A 23,162-nucleotide genomic window follows, 5' to 3' on the forward strand; every position below is an offset into this window, starting at 1 on the left:
GTCAGACACCGTGGCCTCTTGCTTGCTTCTGCTTTGCTTCTGGAAATGTCCTCACACCTGCATGATGTACATCTGAGTTCTGTCTGCAGACGAGGGGCCCTACTTCCTGTTCTGAACATGCTGCGCTGTGGCTTCCCGTCTCTCTGCACAGCACAGCCTGCATATATATGCCTTCTGCTCTAACACTTCTGTAGCAGCGGGGTGAAAAGTCCAGATAGCAACATGAGAATGTGTTAGGTCTACAACTAAGCCAACACTTCTTAACTATTTTTGAACTTGAAGAAAGGACACATACTCACTTATCTCTTTTCTCGAGGAGAGCAGACAGGAACATACTCAAGCCATTTCACGTGTGCTCTGAGTTTTCAAGAGTCTGCCTCCTCACTTTTATTTAAAATCAGGGCGTTACCTAACATACAGCATACAAGGAGGTGGTTGTACACACACACATACACACACACACACACACAGCCCCCAATGGTCATAAAACAGAGAGACATCCGTTCCCAGGAGATTGCTACTCCCCCCAGGGGATTAGGGTCTTTTTTGCAGATACATTTATTCTAACAGAATGCATGTATAATTAAACATTAATTTGTTAAATGTAGTAAAAGATTAGAAACAGAATGCATACATCTTTTTCTTCAGTCATCATTAACAAAATTTTTCTGTTTTACGTTTTTTCATCATCATTTCCACATTCAAGTGTTCCAAGGAGCTTTGTTGAAACATGTCGATATACATCCAGTCCACCACCAGATGCCGCTGTTCTGTGTGGTTTCGAAGCCCTGAATGGGTAGTTCATTTTTCCAGCACAATTACATGAACCCCTATGAGGCTTCTATTCCCATCCCTATTGAAAATTGTTCCCACAAATATCAGAATATAAATGAAATTGAAATAAACATACCAATGGGGTCGCTGAAGTCATCCAAGCATTGAAATGTTTGTTGTTCAGCTCACAATGACTGCCAGACAAAACCCCCACCTGCACACCGTCACCTAGTTAAATACTTCTTCCCATCTACCTACCTGATAGATTAGGATTCACATTTTCCTTATACTGCCTCCTGCAGCTGTGGAGTTGATCCTACCTGGAACAATCCTCCAAATCAATGTTCAGAGGCAAAAATAAAGAAAATAGAAGACAAAAAGCCAGGATAGATTACACATAGATTAAAATGTATTGATCATATATTTCTTTGCTGTAGATATTTGTGGCTTGGAGAAGATGAAAACCTAAAAAAGCTGTTCAGGAAAGTCAGGATAAGACAAGACAAGACTTTATTGATCCCCGGAGGGAAATTCAGTTGTTACAGCAGCCAAACAAGACATATAGCAGTTAGAAAACCAAATGGTCAGTAAAAATTAAAACAGCAATAAAAAGTGGAAGTAAAAGTACACGTTATAACTAAATAAGTAAATACAACAGCAGTTTCAACAGTCCTAAACTGTGTCATTCTATAGTCTAACTGCTGTTGGGACAAAGGACCTCCTGTAGCGAATCATACATCAAAACAACCAAAGTTTTTTTTTAAATGTAGACAATTTCATTTCTACAGATCAATTCTCCCTTGTGCCTCCCTCTAATGAAGTTACTGCATCAATATGGTATGGAGGCCATCAGCCTGTGGCTCTGTGTACATGAAATGAAAGCTCAGGTTGCTATGGAGTTCATTAGAACATTGGGGTTTCTCCCCAGAAGTTTTAAGCGTTAAAAACTTATTTTAAAATATTCAATTTTTCTGAGATGCAGAACTTTTCCCTCCTGTAAAATAAAGTCTTCTGCTGATTCTGCTGTGGTACAGAGGTTGAGAGGTGGACCTCTTATTAGAAAAGTTTTGAATTTAGAGTTTACACTAAATCCTTACATTGTCAAGAAAAGGTCTTACAAGTTCTCATGTGTTTGTTGAGATGACATACACGACTAAAACTTTTTTTACATTCTTTACAAGAAAAAGGCTTTTCTCCTGTGTGAGTTCTCATGTGTGTTTGGAGAAAAAATATACGACTAAAACTTTTCTTACATTCTTTACACGAAAAAGGTTTTTCTCCTGTATGAATTCTCATGTGTGTTTTGAGACTAGAACTGCAACTAAAGCTTTTATTACATTCTTTACACGAAAAAGGCTTTTCTCCTGTGTGAGTTCTCATGTGTCTTTGGAGATGAAATATTTGACTGAAACTTTTTTTACATTCTTTACAAGAAAAAGGCCTTTCTCCTGTGTGAGTTTTCATGTGTGATTTGAGAGTAGATTTTTGACTAAAAAATTTTTTACATTCTTTACAAGAAAAAGGTTTTTCTCCTGTGTGAGTTCTCATATGTGTTTTGAGATTAGATATTTGACTAAAACATTTTTTACATTCTTTACAAGAAAAAGGCTTTTCTCCTGTGTGAGTTCTCATGTGTTGTTTGAGATGAGATCTGTGAAAAAATCTTTTCTCACATTCTTTACAAGAAAATCTCTTATCTTCTGCATGGATTCTTGTGTGAATTCTGAACAGAGATGTGTTGCAAAAGCTTTTACCACATTCTTTACAGATATAACATCTTTCATCAGACCCAGTTTCCATGTAGTCAGACGGGTTAGTAATTATTCTTGAGTTTTTACCAGACCTGATTGGAGATTGTTTGTATTTCTTACCAAGATTAGTCTTTTTAAGATTTTTTCTAACATCTGTGTCACACTGACTTTCTGACATGTGAGAGCTGTCCACACTTTGGACATGTCTTCTGTGTCTTCTCTTCCTCTGATCTCTGTTCTGTGGGTCTGTCTCTCCATCTGTAGTTGATGTTGATTCTTCATGTTGGTTTCTTTCTTCATCCTGACTATCAGTTACATTAAAGCTCTGCTGATTGTTTAGATCTGCTTCACTCTTCTCATCTTCCTCATAAGTAGGAATCTCCATCAAGGTATCAGTCTCCTGCTTCAGATCAATCTGCTCTTCATCCTGACTTATGCACAGTTCCCCTGGTTCCTCTTTAATCTGTGGAGGTTCTGCTTCTTCATGTTCCACTCTGAAGTTCCTCTGCTGGATGCAGAGATCTTCCTCTTCAGTCATCCAACACTGGGGGAGAGCTGCAGAAACACAAGAACAGGTCCTTTTAAATACTACGGTGACTTTATTTATTCTTAATTATCAATACAAATGATTGCAGTATCATTCAGTATATGCACATTAAAAAACTTTTAATCAAAAAAAAGTTTTTTGTTTTCTTTAGCACAACAGTATCAAACTGTGCTGAAAAAGGCCCCCTACACCTCCCCCATATGAGGAGAGCTTTCTCAGTCAATAACTTGTAGTCTGAACCAGTTATAGAAAGAAAATAATATTTTATTTGTTTTTAGGGAAATTAATTTGCAGATAAATAATTCATAAATGGTACAAACAGGTCTTTAATGTCATTTAACTGTATACTCAAATTAAATCATACTGAAATAAATAGATTTATTAGAAAGGGGACAGGGGGATTGACAGAAAATGTTCTTTTAACCTGATTCTGTCTCCAATTATTTTTATATGAAATTACAAAAAGGAAAAAAGTCTGAAAACAATTGGAATGTTTTAGATTCTTGCCATTATTGACAGTAAAGATGCAGGCATCTATAGTAAATGTTTGACACAGTCTCTGAGGCTTATTTCAGCACAACACCAGCTGTGTTATGTTAGGAATATGCTGCTAATAAAGTTACATTCACATGTCTGTTATTGTATTTATTTTATTTAGAAATCATCTCCAGGACCGAGGTCTGGGGCCCCATCAATGGGGGTCAGAAACTTGCTTGTGGTGGTGTTGGTGGGTGTGTTTATGTGTGCGTGTTAGCCTGGAGGTGATACTGGCAGCTCATATGGTAAAAATGTGTCAAAATGGACGAGCTTGAAGATTTAATGTGAGAACTTGTAAAATAGAATGTGGCAAACCAAAAGTCTGCATCTGTGTGTGAAAATCTTCTCCTGTAAAGTTTGGCAAATAAAAGTCACAACTGACAAATTACCATTTGAATGTGTTCATTATAGTTGCAACCTCAAATCAGTGATTTCAACGGCTTGAATCTGCTGCTGTGAATCACAGCACACTACAACTGAGTGAACTACAAATACATTTCAAAAGACTTTTAATGAAAAGTGATCTCTTGAGGTGTAAACGGAGACATGGCAGGGAGACGGCTGCCAAGAGACTGTTGTCAACAAAGTGCAATATCCGAGGAAAGACCATTCAGTAAAAATCAATCATCTCTCTAAAACAAATGAATTTCTACAGTTATATGGTAATGAAGACTCGTCAGCATATTCATGCTACAATCAATACTTTGTGAAAAAAGTCAATATTTATTATATTTTACCACATTTTAATAGAGAAATGACTCATAATAAAGATGCTCGATAGCTCTGAAGATACTGAAGCTATTTTCACCAAACTTTCTGTACTGACTAATCATGACCCTGTTGTCCTACTACAACAAAGATAACTGTATGTCAATTAATTACTTTTTGTAAATATGGTTCATGGTTGGTCCAAAATGCTTAATAGCTCTAAAAGATACTGAAGCCAACAATGTAATGTTCTGATATAATCTTTTTTGTCAATAACAACAACAAATCTAATCACCATTTTGAGCCAGACAACAGTGATTAGTCAGGTGGTCTGAGTCACGTTTTTAGAAGAACCAGTTGCCAATCATGATAATCTAGTTCAAAGTCTAAGCCCACATCACTGAAAGCTGCTCGGAAGAAGCTGTCAATCAAACGTTCGAGGTGGGGCCAGCGGGCACCACACCTTTTACTGAGGCACCTGATTGGTCAGTTTACAACTTGAATAACTGGCACTAAAGAAAAAATGTTATGAAAAAAACTAAGATTACCCACAAGATATTAAGAAAAAAAATTCACAGCAAGAATGGTAATTCTGTCTATTTAAAATGACTGAGTAACAGCTGCCTATTTATCTATAGAGGTCTATTGGAGTTTGGCGACAGCAGCTACTTCCTATTTGGAAGTGGGGGGGGGGGGGGGGGGGGGGCGCGACTCTAATGTCCAGTGATGATATAGTCTATGCTTTTTAGCATAGACTTTTGGAAAGCTCCTCATAGTTTGACTACTAACAATAAACAGTGTTGGGGGTAATGAATTACATAGTAACAAGTTACTTTAATTTAGTTACTTTTGTCAGTAATGGAGTAACGTAATGAATTACTACGGAGCCCGTGATCTGCCATGGGTTAAAAAAAAAGGGGGTTCTGGCTGCCGCTGCTGCTGCGGTGGGGGTCTTGGGGTGGGGATGGCTGGACACTCTCCCTCCTTCTTTTCACATTCCACCATCCATTTAGAAGAACATAAAGACTCACCTGAGCACAGGTGTTAGCTCACCTTTGCACTAATAGTTTGCATGATTGAATGAATGAAATATTTCACACTAGTTGGTTTAAAGGCATGAGTATGCGTGTGTGAATAATATCTGTATTGTGTGCATGTTTTGTGTACATGTTGACATGTGGACACCTTTGCAGTTAACAGGTGTCTTTATAACATCTGAATGTGTGTGTGGACAGGCTCCGCCCTTTGAGATTTGTATTACACTTGAACCTTACCGTAATGATAAACATCAAGTAAAGTTGTTGCTTTATGCTGCTTCATGGTTCTACCCCCCCCTCCTATTATCACCCTCCTACCCCCCCCCCTCTCTCTAACGTCCCTCTCTCTTCTTCCCCTCTTTCCTTTTCCGTCCGGTCCAACACCAAAGATCTTCAAACATGTTTGAAATTAATAAAGTTTGGCCTCAATTCCAAAAGGGGTTTATTCAGACATACCTCTGGTTTGTCTGAAGATTAATAACCCCTGTTGTTAAAGTAAAATCTGTCCAACACAAGAGGCCCTCAGCTCTCATCTGTTTGCCCAGCTGTTGGACAGGACAAAAAAAAAAAGGTTTTCGTTTCCACTAAATAATTAATTAATTCCAACAAAATAATATCTGATATACAGTCAGGTCTGTAAATATTGGGGCAGTAGCAATTCCAACATTTATGGTTCTATAAACCACCACAATGAATTAGACCGTCAGCTTTAATTTGAGGGTATTTACTTCCAGATCAGGTGAGCGGTGTGTGAATTACAACAGTTTGCATATGTGCCTCCCACTTGTTAAGAAACCAAAAGTAATGTAAGTAAGTCTCAACTGTTCCATGGCCAGGTGTGTGTTATTCCCTCCTTATAACAATTACAACATTCTTAAGAAGAAGAAATGCACCGGGAGCTCAGCAACGGCAAACGACCTGGGAGATTACAGAAAAAAACTGAGGTGGATGAAGGAATAATTCTGTCCCTGTTGAAGAAAACTCCCTAAAAGGAGGGTTTACCACAAGATGTAAAACCTTAGTGAGCCTCAAAAACAGGAAGGCCAGACCAGAGTTTGCCAAACAACATCTAAAACAAACTTCACAGTTCTGAAACAACATCCTATGGACAGATGAGACCAAGATAAAAAATAAAATAAAAAAAACACCAAATCCCCCGGGGCCGCATCGGAAATAAATAAAATTACGATGCATTATTCTTTATTAACAAATAACAGTAACAACTAACAACAACCTATCTAGCTTGTGAACTAACTACTAACTATAGGGGTTGTAGATTGACTGTGTGTGTGAGCACAGAGCGTCTTGTGTGTTATTGGTGCGTGTTGATTCTTCTGCTCTCTAGCTGCACGCGAGTGTCACCTGTACTCTTTGGTACAGGCATCTTCTCAGAATATTATATATTTCCCAGTAATAAACAGACTGCAGACACTGTCACCTTTCTGGTAGCCATGAAGCCTGACACCCATGAATAACACGGGGCAGGAGGCTCCGCCTTTGTTTATACAGACATGTTAACTTTGTGCTGCACATAATAGTTGCAGACGTTTAACGCCTCCTGACTAAACAAAGGGCACCAATGTGAGTGTGCACACCGACGCGAAAAAACGGCACGCGTCAAAGCGTCACTTTTAAAAAAACGCCTCGGGTTCGTTTTTTTGGTTTGACGCGCTGCGTCAAAAACTATACAACCAATGAGAATGGCGCTTTTGCTCACGTGTCTGGAGCTTCTGAAGTTACAGTAAAACACAACTTGGGGGCGCTCAAACACAACACTGCCTTTCTGAGCACACATACCAGCAAAGAAGATAGACGCCGAGTAGCGTCTACACTGCCGCAAAGAAATAATGACGGACATTCTAAAATATCCCCGAAAACGCTCATGATACATTTTCAGCTTTTTTACCAGTCGCTAAAACTCACCATGTTCTTCTCTTCTCGTAACTATGGGATGTACCCAAAATCTGCGTCTTTTCTGGCGTCTTTCATCATTCAACAGAACAATAATTTCTTCATCATTGGAACCGGAGCTGGAGCTACTGGTGCTAGAAATATTCATGTTTTCTTTGGATGATTCTAACAAGCGCGTAAATACTGGCTCTCTTCTCCTGAGTGAAAGGCGACCACCTTGTGTACAGGAGTATTTCTGTTTTACATTAAGCGCCATCTAATGTCAGGGAATGAAATGGCATGTTGGCTCGGCTCATCGTCACCGAAAACCGCCTGGGTGTGAACACAAAAGACGTGGCGAAAAACGCTGGCGAATAACGCCTGGCGAATAACGCCTGGTGAATATTCTTCCCGGTGTGTACGGTTGTTTAAAATGAGGATGTGTGCTTCTGAAAGCGCGTGCCTCTGTGTGTAAAGGGAGCCACGTGCAGCAGAGGCAGTGAGAGAGCGCACGCAGACGAGAGAGAGTGACAGGCACGGTGGGAGAGGAGGAGAAGACAGTCTGGAAGAAAGAAGGAAAGTCTGAACACAGGACTAGCAGAAAAAGTAAATTATCAGCAAAGATGAATGTGTTTAATGTGTTTATTATAGTTCCAATCACACACTATACTGAAAATGTAAAAAAAAAAAGTGCGGTGATGCGGTTATCGTCACAGCCCTATACCAGAGTCATGGAAAGACAAGAGTATAAGAAGTAAAGGAACTGCTCATGATCCCATGTCATCAGTGAAGCATGGTGGTGGTAATGTCATGGTGTGGGCATGTATGGCTGCTATTGGACCTGGTTCTCTTGTATTTATTGATGATGTGACTCCTGACAAAAGCAGTACGATGAATTCTGTTTCGGACAATATTATCTATGGTAGCTTTTGTGTAGCATAATTAAAAATAAAAGACAAAACCAGAAATGCTTTTTCATTTTCAAAATGAAGCTGCATTTGTTTACTCGAAATTAAAAAAGAAAAAGCAATCCACCAAACCGCTTTTTAATTTTCTTCTTCAACACTGCTTATTCTGTCACTTAATTAAAATGATAAAGAAAATAGTATTCAACATTTCATTTTCAAAAAATTGTTTAGTAAATGTGTAGCGAATTTCGGTTAGATTTATCTAATTTGACAATTAAAGTGGATTAACATAAATGTTTTTTTCATTTTAAAAATGTAACTGCATCATATGACTCACAAATAAAGTAAAAAAAACACTTAATGTCTGTTAGTGTTGTTCATGGGGCTGTAGCTGTCCTGTAACAGCAAAATCAACGGGAAGCTGCAGGAGACAATCTTCTAAATGTGCTTTTATTACTGTTATGATTATTATTAAGGGCCTGCTCACTCATGATTTTTTTAATCTGTATGGCCAGTGCTTTTTTCTTGGCTGCAAGGACCTGAAAAAAGGGTTAGCATTAGGCTAATACGTGTTAAAAACATTAGCCGTGGAAAGAGTGTTCCTATTGATTTTATGTTTTAAATAGGAGACTCTAGACTTGATGTCTGCTTCTTGTATTTCAGGGCTCCAGACTGCGACAAAATGGTTGCATTTGCAACCAAAATTTGAGAGTGTGCGACTAAATTTTACATTCAGTGTGCTACCAGTAAATTTGCCTCCCCCACCCTCCGTATATTTCAAACATTAAACGTGGAAGGGGCACATCAATGATCAATGAAATAATCAATGAGATGCGAGCGCACACGCCAACACACACACACACACACACACACACTCATGAGACGCGAGCACACACGCCAACACACACCCACACACACACACACTCATGAGACGCGAGCACACACTCGCGTTTCATTGAGTGATGCCTGTCTGTGAGGCGGCCAATGCGTGTGAGAAGTAGGCCTGGGCGATAAATCGATTAAATGAATTAATGTTTACCATGACTCCTGCTGCTTCATGATCATCTCTGTGCAGAAGACGGGGTTTCTTAATTTAATTAAAACCTTAGAGCCCAGATATGAGCTGTATTGTTAATCCTTAAAATGGTGCTACTGTCAAGGTGAGTGTTTGTCTCCTCTTAGTCTACACTACAAAGTGGGACTGAAAACACAGCTGGGACCTCAAGTAAGGAAGTAACCTTTTTATTGTGGACAAGTGAAAAAAAGTGTAGAATAAAAAATTAGACAAAAACAAGACAAAATTATTTAAACAAGTCCAAAAAGGGAGTGAGAAGAAGAAAAATCTTATACTTAACTTTGATTGCAAGAGTGTGTTTATTTATTTATTATTTATCCCAGAAATGGGGGTTACATTTGTCTTGCATTTGATTAGGGGGGGGACATCGGAAATCGAATAAAAAATAAATAAAATCTGAGATTTTATTTTTAGGCCATATCGCCCAGCCCTTGTGAGAAGAATAGGGAAAGCCACTGTAGGTGGCTAAAATGCATGAAGGGGCCTTGAGATAATCGACCATGCGTGAACATCTGTGGGAAGCAAACGGAGACAAATATCATCATAACCTGATATGTGCGTCTGAGCTATGAGCAAGCAAACTATTGATTCGTTCTTCCGACCTGCGGCTGGTGTACCAGGGCCAGAGTGTACAGCAGGGGTCTCAAACTCGCGGCCCGCAGGCTATTTGCGACCTCCAAGATGATATTTTGCGGCCCCCGCCTTAATATGAAAGTTTAATGTTACTGCATTCTGCCAGTTAGTATGAATGACACGTTTTCCTTTTCTTGCGCGTAGCTGACAAACCAACCATTTGGGATTTGGAGGGATTTGAATCTTTTCTGTCTGCAGATCCATGAGCAGGACCCCGTCTTTGGGTTTTAGCTTGAAATGTCGTTTTGGAAATAGAATCTGTCTGAATGTCTGGAATTGGAGACATGGAGACATCAAAGAGGTTTAGATGGATTTTGGGTTTGACAGAGAAATCTGCTGAAAAGAACTGAACTACAAACTTAGAACCACAGACGACAAAACAGATTGGACTTTTTTATCTGCTAACAATTTTCTCTTTGATCTGTTAAGGTTTCCTGTTTGTCGTTAGCTGGAGGGACTAACTAAGATCATCTGATTTGAAGAATGTTGTGGGCTGCACTGACCAACAATGGCTTCTGTCTTTTCAACTGGAAGGGACAGAAGAGACTCTTCCAGGACACGCTGTTGATGGACTGCATGTTTGGAGAGCTTGAAGCTCAAGATAGAACCGTTGTCGAAGTGAACATACCGATAGTGTGGAGATGAAGATCAGAGTCACACTGACCTGCTGACATGTGAGAGCTGTCCACACTTTGGACATGACTTCTGTCCCTCCTCTTCCTCTGATCTCTGTTCTGTGGCTCTGTCTCTTCATCTGTAGTTGATGTTGATTCTGTCTCTTCATCTGTAGTTGATGATGATTCTGTCTCTTCATCTGTAGTTGATGTTGATTCTTCATGTTGGTTTCCTTCTTCATCCTGACTATCAGTTACATTAAAGCTCTGCTGATTGTTTAGATCTGCTTCACTCTTCTCATCTTCCTCATAAGTAGGAATCTCCATCAAGGTATCAGTCTCCTGCTTCAGATCAAGCTGATCTTCATCCTGACTGATGCAGAGTTCCCCTGGTTCCTCTTTAATCTGTGGAGGTTCTGGTTCCTCCTGTTCCTCTTTAATCTGTGGAAGTTCTGGTTCCTCCTGTTCCTCTTGAATCTGTGGAGGTTCTGGTTCCTCCTGTTCCTCTTGAATCTGTGGAGGTTCTGGTTCCTCCTGTTCCTCTTTAATCTGTGGAGGTTCTGGTTCCTCCTGTTCCACCCTGAAGTTCCTCTGCTGGTTGCAGAGATCTTCCTCTTCAGTCATCCAATGCTGGGGGAGGCCTGCAGGAACACAAACACAACAAGGAGCCTTTTATACGTTTCCAAGAGTTATGGGTTTCATCAAACATCAATAAACTCTGTGATCATTGGAGAAAATGTCTAAGGAGTCTGGAGGACCACAAGAGACTCATTGAAATAATACATATAGACGCCATTAAATAATTAAATAAATGTGACATTAATTCTTTAAAATTTGAAATAAATAGCAAATATATCATTAAAAGTGTCAATATTTAATTTAAATTAAATGTTAAATGATTTACACAGGTCACATTTAAAGTTCTTCTATTATTCTGTATTGGGGTGTCACGATTTCGACTTTAAATCGAAATCGATCGAAATTAAGTCACAGTCTCGAACTTCGAATAAAAAAATGGAATTGTCGATGCTGCCACGCCCCCATGCTGCATCTGGTTACTTGCCAAGCGGAAAAAAACATGTGTTCAAGTGCTGCGAGTCTAATTGTTAATAAAGTTTTTAAAAAAAGAAGTGCTGCAAGTCAACATCCTTTAACAGCCACTCAAAAGATAGCATGGAGACCCATCGACAGAACTCGAATCCCCTCGTCTTTCACGGAAGTCGCTGTTGTGGAAGTATTTTGGATTTCCATTGAGTTATGTTGACAACGTTGATTAAAAAATAATACTATATCAGTAAAATAGACATAACACTGTTTCAGGAATTTTCATAGGAAAATTTCATCAAGTATCAAAAGTTAAAAATATGTGCAAAATTATGTTACATTAGGAAAAATCATGAATCAACTTATCAAATTATCAAATGAAGTAATATCAATAAAAGTCAATCAATTTAACCATTTTCATTAATTGATTAATTATTTTTTTTTTTTGTATTTTTATTTATTTATTTATTCATTTATTTTTTACATATTTTTATGATAAAGTAATGCTGTGAAGTAAAATAAAAGGGTCCATAATCTGTCGATTGTCCAAGGTTGGCATTTCTTCTTCTGCTGAATAACAGCTGTTCTTCTGGGTTTAAACAGAGTTTCTAGTTCTCTTCCATGTTATGTCTGCAGACATTAGATTCAGGTCCATATCCTTCTTCAGCTGATATCAGCGGCGCCGAGTTGTGGTCAACTTGTCTGCAGTTCAGAAGTCTCCGCTGAGTAATCAGGTCACTTCAGACTTTTGGAGAAAATGAGGAATCCAGGCGTCATATTTCTTGAAATTATTTGGCTCTTTGGTTTATTACTCCATTTTGTTTCAGACGACCGAAATAAGACACTTCTCAAAGTCCTTCATGGTGTTCACAACCAGAACCTTGGACCGGTCCGGTGGGCCGAGCGGTTTGACGTAAATCCTGCAGCCTTTAACCCAAGTGTTCTCAATCTGCTTCTGCTTCCTGAGAAGCCGTGCATGTTTGGAGATTTCAGCATTCCTTCTGGTCAGATGGTCGTTCAGATAAACAGCTGATCCTTTCCGATTTTTACGTTGATTCATCAGAGCTAGCTTGTGTTTTTGATTCACAAACCTGATGAGGATCGCTGGTTTATCCGTCTCCTTTCTCCTGGGGAGCAGGTGGCAGGTCTCGATGGTATTGAGATCCAGGGAAATCCCTTTAGATGTGAGAAATGAATGTATTTGCTGCTCCAGAGTCTCTCCACCGCTCTAAGTTTAAGAGGGACTGTCAGCGCTATTAGCATTAGCAGTGCTAGCTCCAGCTGCATTTAGCTTCGCTCCAGGTTTGATGGGTACTCCAGTGAGAATGACATTATTCATCCTTACTTGTTGTTCCACATCGTCCAGTCTTTTCTCCAGAATGTCGACCCGGTTTTCTCTTTGCTTGTTTTTAACCTGAAATCTTTGAAATTCTTTCATTAGCTCTAAGAGCTGAGTTTTTACTGTTGGTGTTGCACAAAATTAGGAAAATGCCAAATATTTTTGAAGTAATCCCAGTGATGAGTTCTATGGTTACGTTTTTAATGTTTTATAAGAGCTAAAAGTGATCATATCTCAGGGCTCGACATAGCCGTTTGTCCGCTGGCCCGGTCCTGTTTTTCGAGCAGTACGGACCACAAGATTTTATTTTTCAAAAACTACTGGCCCTGTGGGCCAGTGCAAATTTCTGGGCTATGTCAACCCCTGTATCTCCAGGCTTTGTTATGCGGCATGTTCATATTTGTATAATTATGACAATGTATTTTTATGGAGAGCAAAATATTATATGTTATTTAAGGTTTAACTTGATTTCTTCTGGATTGATATTCCTTTCTGTTTTTAATCATTTTCAGTTCAGTTTAAAAGTTTAGTTTTAGTGTTTTCAGTAAATGTTTCTTGTTCGGCCCAAAACCCAAAGCGTGTTTTGGATTTAGGCCGCCTGTGTGACGGAGTTTGACACCCATGTAGTTTATAAAATTATGATTTTTTTTGTGTAAAATGGAAAAATAAAGATAGAAAACACAAAAGGAAGTCATCAAATTTCTATATGTGCGGGGAGAGAGGGGGTTCCTCGCCCGGGTAGTAAGTTAATGTAGAACCACCACTGAGTGACAGACGGGTCCCCAAAAAGAAAAGCATGAAGCTCAAAGGTCTTCTCTGTTTGTGTGATAAAGGTGACATACCTATGTGGTGGAGCTGCAGCTGTGGTTTCCAGATGACATCCAGCAGTCTGCGCTGACGACAGAGCTCCTCCTCGTACTGGACGATGGTTCCTTCACAGAGTCTGCAGATTTCATCAGCAGCAGCAGCTAGTCGCTGGCTGATCAACTCTCTCAGAGACTGAAGGGAAGACATGGTTCCTGCTCCCATCTTTAGCTCCAACTGAACCCTCAAAACTGGTTCCTCCGGTTCCAATCTGAAGTTCCTTTGTGGGTTGCAGAGACTGTCCTCTTCAGTCAGCCAATGCTGGGGGAGGCCTGCAAAAACAAAAGAAGACGCCTTTTTTATGTTTTGAGGAATGTATTGTAAAAACGCCAATACAAATGTAATAGTCTCTTTCAGGATATTTGGAGGAGGAGCCCCTGAAGGACCATTGTTTGTAACGTAAACTTCCTTGTAAGGGTGTCATGAAGTGGTTTAAAAAAAAAAAATTCTCTCTGTATCCCAGCTTTACAAAAGGCCCCAACTACCTCCCCCCTACGAGAAGAGCTGTCAGTCCATAACCTGCTGAATGGAAATAAATAAATTTTCTTAATCCTTTTAAGAATATGAAATTGCAAATTAAAGTTGTGAGTGGCGTTGTATTGCCCGCGCTACCTGCCCTCACCGCCCACCTCTATGCTCCACCAGCCCTCACTACCTGCATCTATGCCTCATTGTCGTCCTCGCCGCCTGAGTCTAGACACCACCGCCACTCTTAGCACCCACCTTTGACCAAACCCCGCTTCCTGAGCAGCCACTACGCACATTTAACTCCTCCTTCTCAACTAACTCAGAAGCCCTCATTGATTAAGATACTAACTATGCTGACTATGCTAGTTATGCTAACATGGCTACAAGTGCTAGCATAGCTATCAGCATCATAAACTGACTCAGAAAAACTCTTTGAAAAATAAAGGAGTAATATGAGTGTGCCCCTTTAGCGAGCTCACCACACGTTCAAAATCTACAACTTAGTAGTTTACAACAGTAGCTTGCCATTGATGCCCAAAAAAGTTACGAGACAATCAATAAAAATCCCAACGACAAGTTCTTGTAAGTATCTGATACTAAAGGTGCTGTTTTTAAAAATCAAAGATGGCGGCTTCTTCCTGAGGTCAAAGATCGACAAAACTCCTGAGGTGTTTGAAGACTGAAATTATTGGAGTGTGTGTGAAATTTAATGGAAATCAGTCTAAAAAAATTAATTTTCCTAAAAACCGTGAATTATTAAATCGTAGATTTTGGCACACAATGTCTGCCAAACTATAGGTTGTGTGCAAAATTGTTTCTTGTGGTTTTTACCATAAAAGAGAATAACAGTAGGGACCGCAATGCGTGTCACTGTGCATACCGTTCGCGCATGTTCAGTCTGCCATTGAAAAACTTAGTTTCCGCATTGAAAAGTTTATGTAGTTAATATATGCATCGCGGTGCATTTTGGAATAGCGTCTACTTAAGCTTTCATTCAGAAAAGTAAAGTGTATTTACTGGACATTTTTGTGATCCAACCGCAGCTTTTTTTCTGATTTTGGGTCGATCTCCCAGCTTCATGAAACTTACAAGGTGATTAAAATCTCCCAAACCGAACCCTAAACATTGAGGAAACCCCCAGAATTCGATTTTACAGACTCAATTCTCTATAGAAACATCTAGAAGAATTATGTTAATAATCGACAATGAGCAATCATTTGCTAAAAGAGGCACATTATTATTTTTCTCACTTTTACAGTAAAACTGTACTACAAGAGCAAAGTTAAACTGATCACTGATTTAAGAGAGTTGTCAGAAAATATCTAGAAAAACACTTTTTTTTTATTAAGGGTTACCTGTTAATGTAGGTAAAAATGTTTGCTATTTACAATTTTTGTGCTATTTAATTTAACCGTGTGGAAGTACAGGCAGAATGTAATGACATTTTGTAACAAAATCCCATGTTCTGATTCCACCATGGTTTTTAAAAAGTTATGTATCAAAGCAAAAATACACCCACAAAGTAATTATTTATGCAACAACACAATGCCATTATTCCCAGTTACTTCAGATCTAACTGATTACTTTTAATCTTAGTGACACTTTTCTGTGAGTGGCATGTTTTGTCTGGACTCAAGAATCAACAAGACTCTTTCAACTTCTCCCTGCCAGGTGTGGTAGTGGCTTCATCTTCTCAAAGATTTTAAGGTAACATTTAAAGAAGAAATCGCAAATATAAGAAAACTGTTGAAAGTTTTTCTTTCTTGATTTGAGCCATTTTTGAGTCTTTTTTCAGATGGCTTCATCAGGGCTGCATGTAGATCTATCAGAGGGAATCTTAACAGCACTCAAGTCAGAGCAAACTGTCAGAGCTCAAATGCAGATCTTCAATAAGCACATATGTCAACTAAGCCAACTGAAAAAGAAAGGGTTGACATCTTCAAACAAAGATGCCCTCAGGTGGATGAGATGTTTAATCCCAGAAAATGCACCAGATATTACAGAGAAAAACTTGGACAGGAAGTGGAAGAGACTCCTTTGTGAAAAAGAAGATTTTGGGAAAAACAGCAATCTTGATGAATGGAATTTGAGACCATACATTCGTCCAAATGTTCTTGGCCAGCGGTCAACAGAAAGGAATAATTCTTTACATACTGTACCTAACCGGGAATATTTGATCCTTGATGATTCAATAAGCAGCTGAAAAAGGAGAGACAATCCCCCAACAAAACCAAACATGCAGACCGACACAGTGAAAATATCAAGGAGTTACGTTCAGAAAAAAAGCATCTTGAAACTGAAAATGAGTCCCTCACAGAAAAGCTAGAAGAAGAAAAAATGCTGTAAAAGGTTATCATCGGAGTCTAGCAGATTAAAATCAAAGATAGCACGCTTCCAATTTGAAGCAGAAGAAAAGGAGCAAAGTGAGGGATGACATGAACTGTCAGACAAGTTAAAAAGCATTTTGGAGGAAAATAAACAGCTGAGAGAGGTTCATGCTGTTGGAGTCTTATGTACTGAAGCTCAGTGAACGCACCAGGCAGAGACGCCTAATGGCCAGTGTCATCTAACCTGTTGTTGGGGGTGTGCAACGCCCCACCCCGCTTCTTAGAAAGTGTGTTCTTTAAAGCCTGATACCACGGTCGCGTGTGGGCGGAGCTACCAGCTAAAGTTATGGTCTGATCGCTGCATGGAGCCATGTGTGCATCAATGCATGTTAGACATGGAGAATGTGGAGAGATCAGGTTTATTATTTTGAAGAGTTCTACTTGGTAATTATGTTTCCATGTTTGAGTTCATTAAATCATCCCAGAGAGTCTCTGCTTTAACTCCTGCAGTGAAAGCTGTGTCTGAATCTGACGCCGTATTTCCATCTCTCTGACAGAGTTTGAAACCAAAGCCCCTCCCACGACTCTCTAGCTGTTCACCTGTTTATATCCTCTGGAGCTGAGAGTTTTTCCCCCGCGTAAAATACGAGAGCACAAAATACGGTCATCAGAGGAGAAGCTAAAAAAAGTATTTTTCCGTCAGAAAAAAATGGATTCATAGATTTTCAGCTCTGTTGAACCATTACAATGTTATTTTTTCCTCCATAAATTCAAATGACTTTGACCTGCATCTTTACCAGCTGGTTCAGCGCCTCAGGCTGTGTGTCTGCGTGCGGACTCACGCACACACGGGAGGATCATTAAAGACTGTCACATTTTACAGCAAGAAGCAGAATCCCATCCCTCTGAGCTGTCACTCAAAAGTCATCAAGTCTACGCGTCAGTGAGCTGCTGCTGAATGGAGAGACATGAAAAAAGAAGAGTTTTCTTCTCTTTCACCGTTTCAGAGCAAAGCTGAAGGCTGACCTTCAAACTCTCCGTAAATCCAAACCGAAGGCAGAACCTCCTCCAAAACCATCAGAACCAGAAATGCCAAACATCACTTTATCAGAACCTCCCTGAGCCGAGGAGAACCCACTTTCCCTAAGAACATCTGGGAACGTGTGACCTTCAGCGAACAACATATTAGTGAAAATAGATTTAATAATTACACATTACACAAAAGAGGAATGCATGAAAAGATGAGGCTGGAGGGGCATGAATCTCTGTAATAATATCATTACAAATACGTGGATTTTTCCTGCGGGACGGGAGACGACACTAAATCAATGCATCTCTGTTATTGTGCGGGAATAAATCCTCAGAGTTTTGCGGGTGCATGCGGGATGAAGACAATAGTCCTGTGCAGGGCTCCACTTGTCACCCCTCCACTGTGGCGTCTAACAGAAGGAGATGGACACATCCTTGACCTGAACACCTACTACAAAAGTTTGGTCGGTTTCCTTGGAGAGTACTCTGAGAATGAAGACTCTCTCTTCGTCTTCATGCAGGAGGAACGTCTGTTTCCAGACCACCTCATTGAAAAGGAGGAAGTTTTTCAATCTCTCACCAAGAAAAGTGATTATGAGGAACTTTGTGGTCAGTTGCTCCAACCAGTACTGCTGGCCCTCAAAACTTATTAGGAAAAGTCTGTCAAGGAACATCTTCCTGGGGGAAATTTGGGATGCAGGAGAGCATGTGAGAAGATGAACTAAAGCAGCTCCAAACACAACAAGGATCCAGAAAGGATATTCAGTGTGTTAGACTATCTTGTTCACCATAGGCCTAACGCATCAGCTGTTACAAATGAAGCATATCTGATGTCCTCCTACAATAAGACATCAGAGTGGATGTCTCAGTTATCTCCTGAAAAGCTGGAACAACTACTAGGTGATGTAAGAAAAAGAAGAAAGGAGCTGGAGGCTAAATCCAAAGTAAGGGAGGCCAGCATCACAGAGAGCCATGAAGAGAAGCAACTAAAAGCAGTGGAGGCTTTGGCAGAAAGCAGGAGAAAACATTTGAAAAGAAGAACAACTTGACTGAAATAATCACTGATGCAGGTCTTTGGCAATCAGAGAAAGATGATAGTAACATGGAGAAGTGTGACGGTGATGCTGAGAGATTCAGAGCTCTAACAAATCAGCTTCATTTCCAGCAGGAAGTGCTGCAGCAGGACCCCAGGGGAAGGAAGGATGTTTTCATTGTTTCCAGAATAGACAGTACAGGGAAAGCTAGAAGTAAGCCATGGACTGAACTTAAAGATAACTTAATGTTTCTCATCCAATCTGCTGTGGCTGCAGGTTCTTCTCAGAGTCTCCAAGTGTGCCCAAGAAAAGAGGACCGTCCCATCCTTACCAGGTAAAGGAGTACGCCATTCATCTGCAGATGGTGAAGTCTACATTGGAAAAGTTATTTCCCAAGTTCCTGGATTTCCATCCTGGTTTAATGTAATTTATGATGGAGATGAAGCTGTGTAGAGCTACAAACTGATGGATGGAAGTCTGGAGATCATCACTGAAAGCTCCTGACTGTTGCTGGGTTATTGAGTATTGTGGATGTTTGGATGAAGGCTAATGAAACTAAAAAGAAAAGGTTTATTCACTTGAAATGTGTGTGTTTTACTCTCTTAAATTGCCTTAGAGAAGGAAAAAAAATGACTTAAATGTTGAATCAAATGTACCAATAAATGAATTACCCTAATTATATTAATCAGTTAAAAAATGTTAAAACTTGCTGAAGCACCCTAAGAATGTCCTGTGAAAATTGGAGTGTTTGGAACAAAAATAGGGAAGATGTGATATCTAGAAGAAAATAACATTTTTGCTCATTTTAATGTTTTGTTCCTGTAATTACCAAGTGTTCCCATTGTTTTCTATTCACAAAACAATAGAAATCATTAAAACTTGAAATGTTAATAACTTGTTTAATTTTAAGTCTATTGAGCTAATTTTATTTGTTATTTTGTTCAGAATTGTTCTATCATGTGTGGTCACATTTTTTCTGACTGGGCCTTAAAATCTTTTGTCTTGTGGTCCCAACTGTGTCAGGAAAAGGTCAAAACCCTGATATCCACTAAAGAAACCTGAGAGAATCAGCTGCTGATAAAGACTCAATAAAACCCAAATCTGAAGGAGAAATCAGTGAGAGATGAACTAAGAGCTTCTCTGTTTCTGTGATGAAGGTGACATACCTATGTGGTGGAGCTGCAGCTGTGGTTTCCAGATGACATCCAGCAGTCTGCGCTGACGACAGAGCTCCTCCTCGTACTGGACGATGGTTCCTTCACAGAGTCTGCAGATTTCTTCAGCAGCAGCAGCTAGTCGCTCGCTGATCAACTCTCTCAGAGACTGAAGGGAAGACATGGTTCCTGCTCCCATCTTCAGCTCCAACTCCCACAAACACCGCCGTCCTCTTCACTGCAGCTCCGATCGATCATCTGCTACTAGTCTCACAATCTTTCCGTTCAACACTTCTTCACTCATTTACGACACTTTGGAAAATGCTGAGAGTTCCCACACGAACCACGTATCGTCCTTTCTGTCCAAAAACCTCACAAACGTCCCAACAAAACACCACCGACCTCTCAACACAAGCTAACGCTGCTAGCCTGCTAACAAGCTAACGCTGCTAGCTTCTTCTTCTTCTTCTTCTTGTGATTTTATTGGCGGGAGGCACTAACGTGAAGGTGCATTACCGCCACCTACTGTGTTGGAGTGTGGGTCAGAGTGGGGATTACCTAACCAAATGTAACTTAAAAAAAAAAAAAAAAAAAAATACTAATAATAATAAACTAAATTCTCCTCAATAACCTAGTTCTTTTCAAAAAACCTATAATCGCACCATTGAAATTCTCCTCCCCTCCCAAAAGCTTCTTTAAAGTCATTTGCTCACCCTCTATCATCCGTACCCTACTTTCCAGTTGTCGTCTTTCCTCCCTATACAGTTCACACTGACATAGAACATGCTCCACCGACTCTTCCCCTCTCCCGCACTCACACAAACCAGTTGGATGTTTCCCTATCAAATGCAATGTATTATTTAAACCAGTGTGTCCCATCCTCAACCGTGATATTATGCAGCTATCTCTGGTGTTTACTCTGACATTCATACCCCTCCCTACTCTGTCCTGAATACTAAATAGATGTCTTCCTTTCCTCTCCCTTTCCCATTGTGTCTGCCATTCTTCCATAATACGCCTCCTAACAATTGCCCTAAATTCTGTCCTACCTAATGGAATTTCCATCTCTATTCCCCGTTTCAATGCCCTCTTTGCCAGGAAGTCAGCCATTTCATTTCCCTCCACCCCCCTATGTGCTGGTACCCACATGAATCTAATGTTTATTTTCAAGTTTGCCAACCTGATCAAACTCTCATAAATTTCATATAAAATATCTGATCTGCTCTCAGAATTGTATGACTTCAGAGATATCAAAGCTGACAATGAATCTGAACAAATTATACCATCCCCAATTCTGTTCTGTTCTAGCCAGTGTAAACTATATGATATTGCCAACATTTCAACTGTAAAAACTGAAAGATCCTTTGACGTCTTAACTCCAACAGACTTGTCCAATGTAGGGATACAGAAAGAAAAACCAGTTCGCATTGTTTCTGGGTCTTTAGATCCATCTGTATATATGGGTATAAATGAAGCGTGGGCTGTGTCTAATCTGTCTGCTGTTATCTCATCCCAGTTTCCCTTCCCTTTTCTATCCTCCATTGTTCTATGGAGATACAAATCCACTTGCGCAGTTGGAAAAATCCAGAAAGGAGTGGTCGGGTACAAAAACGTCTTAACTAGGGTTTTGCCATGAATATTTGCTTTTCTCGCTAACCTAGCTAATTTCCAAGCAGCACTTTCATTTGTCCCATTATCACTTTCCCAACAAGGATCAATAGCCCTCCTAACCATGTTCTCTACATCTACACAACCCTGTATTTTCACCCAATAGTTAAGCATAAGCTGTTTAATTCTTAGTTTCAATGGTAGTTCCCCCATTTCAACTTGTAATGACACAGCAGGAGTTGACCTCATAGCCCCAGTGCAAATTTTTAATGCCTGATTTTGGATGACTTCTATTTTATGTAATAATGTTTTGCACGCTGTATTGTAAACAATAATTCCATAATCAGTGACTGACCTAATCATTGTAATATATATTTGTTTTAAAGCCTGTGCACTAGCTCCCCACCCAGTACCTTTCAAGCATCTCATTATATTTATGACTTTCTTACATCTCCCTACTATACTATCAATGTTCTCTCTCCATTTCAATTTTGTATCCAATATAACACCCAGGTACCTAAAACTATGTACTTGCTCAATTGCTTCTCCATATAACCTTAAATTCAAAAAAGTTCCACGTTTCCTAGTAAAAACCATGCATTTTGTTTTAGTTACTGAAAATTTGAATCCCCAGTCATAAGACCAGTTTTCCACCTCCGTAATCGCGTCTTGTATTTTTCTCTCCACATAATGAATATTTCTTCCCCTCTTCCACAAGGCTCCATCATCTGCAAATAGTGCTTTCCCAAATTCACATCCAATTGAATTAAATATATCATTAATCATAATTGAAAACAACACAGGGCTAATCACACTACCTTGTGGGGTTCCATTATCCACTACGTACCTATTAGAAAAGGACTTTCCTATCCTAACTTGAACATATCTATCAAACAAAAACCCCTTAATCCAATTATAGATTCTTCCATTAAGTCCTAACGTACCTAATTTTATCAATAAACCCTCTTTCCAGACCATATCATAAGCCTTTTCAATATCAAAGAATACCGCCACCAAATATTCTTTATTTACTTGGGCTTTCCTAACGTCTGCTTCTAGACAGATTACAGGATCCATTGTCCCTCGACCTTTCCTAAAACCATTCTGATATGGGGACAGCAAATTTTTACTTTCCAGGTAATACTGCAATCTCTCATTTATCATTCTTTCCATCACTTTACCAACATGTGATGTGAGTGCTATGGGCCTGTAATTTTCTGGGCTGCTCGGATCTTTCCCAGGTTTTAATATGGGAATAACCACAGCCTCTTTCCAATTGGTCGGCAATTTACCTTCACTCCAGACCCTATTATACATGTCCAATAATTTCAATTTCATTTTCCTACCTAAATGTTTTAACATAACATAACTTATACCATCCCTACCGGGTGATAACGCTGCTAGCGCCTCGTGCTGTTCTCCTTCTTTGTTTGGCTAACAGCGTCATGGTGCTTTAGCGCCACCAGCTGGTGTGGAGTGTTGTCTGTCGCTCACATAATGATGTCGATGGCGGCATGAAATCGCTTCTTTTTCACCCTTACTGGCAAATAAAAGAAAAAGTGGCAGTTTTCATTAAACAAAACTATTCTATCACTAATCTTTTTCGACCAGAAAAAGAGCAACCTAAATGGAGACGTGGGAACGGGACGTGCCTTCCGGTTCCGGCTAATGATTTTATTTTTAATAAACTTTATTAACAAATATTGCACATACAAAATACCAAAAACAAAACTCCACACTGTGCAAAATACAATATTCACGTTTGCCAGGAGAATGAACAAAAAACAAAAACCATAATAATAACTATGTAAAACTGGTTAT

General features: G+C 39.6%; 2 protein-coding genes across 2 annotated transcripts in view; both read right to left on the bottom strand.

Moving 5' to 3' along the window:
* The window catches only part of LOC144989004 (NLR family CARD domain-containing protein 3-like), a 195,453-nt gene that overhangs the window by 78,138 nt on the left and 94,153 nt on the right, over nucleotides 1-23,162 (bottom strand). The gene's annotated exons all lie outside the window — the stretch shown is intronic.
* On the bottom strand, nucleotides 1,270-23,031 carry LOC144989080 (uncharacterized). The gene is made up of 4 exons (XM_078941009.1): nucleotides 19,746-23,031; nucleotides 13,700-13,993; nucleotides 10,525-11,115; nucleotides 1,270-3,080 (listed from the first exon to the last, which is right to left on the bottom strand). The coding sequence occupies exons 1-4, from the start codon at nucleotides 19,930-19,932 to the stop codon at nucleotides 1,876-1,878; spliced, it is 2,277 nt and encodes a 758-aa protein (XP_078797135.1). The 5' UTR covers nucleotides 19,933-23,031; the 3' UTR covers nucleotides 1,270-1,875.

This window comes from Oryzias latipes, chromosome 2, assembly GCF_053564925.1.
Source record: "Oryzias latipes strain Hd-rR chromosome 2, Olatipes_Hd-rR_3.1".
Taxonomy (NCBI): domain Eukaryota; kingdom Metazoa; phylum Chordata; class Actinopteri; order Beloniformes; family Adrianichthyidae; genus Oryzias; species Oryzias latipes.

Coding starts and splice junctions, on each gene's coding strand:
- LOC144989080 (XM_078941009.1), bottom strand. CDS start 19,932: ATGGGAGCAGGAACCATGTCTTCCCTTCAGTCTCTGAGAGAGTTGATC. Junction 11,116..13,699: donor GCTGCAGCTCCACCACATAG/GTATGTCACCTT, acceptor GTGTTCCTGCAG/GCCTCCCCCAGCATTGGATG. Junction 3,081..10,524: donor CAGCTCTCACATGTCAGCAG/GTCAGTGTGACT, acceptor GTGTTTCTGCAG/CTCTCCCCCAGTGTTGGATG.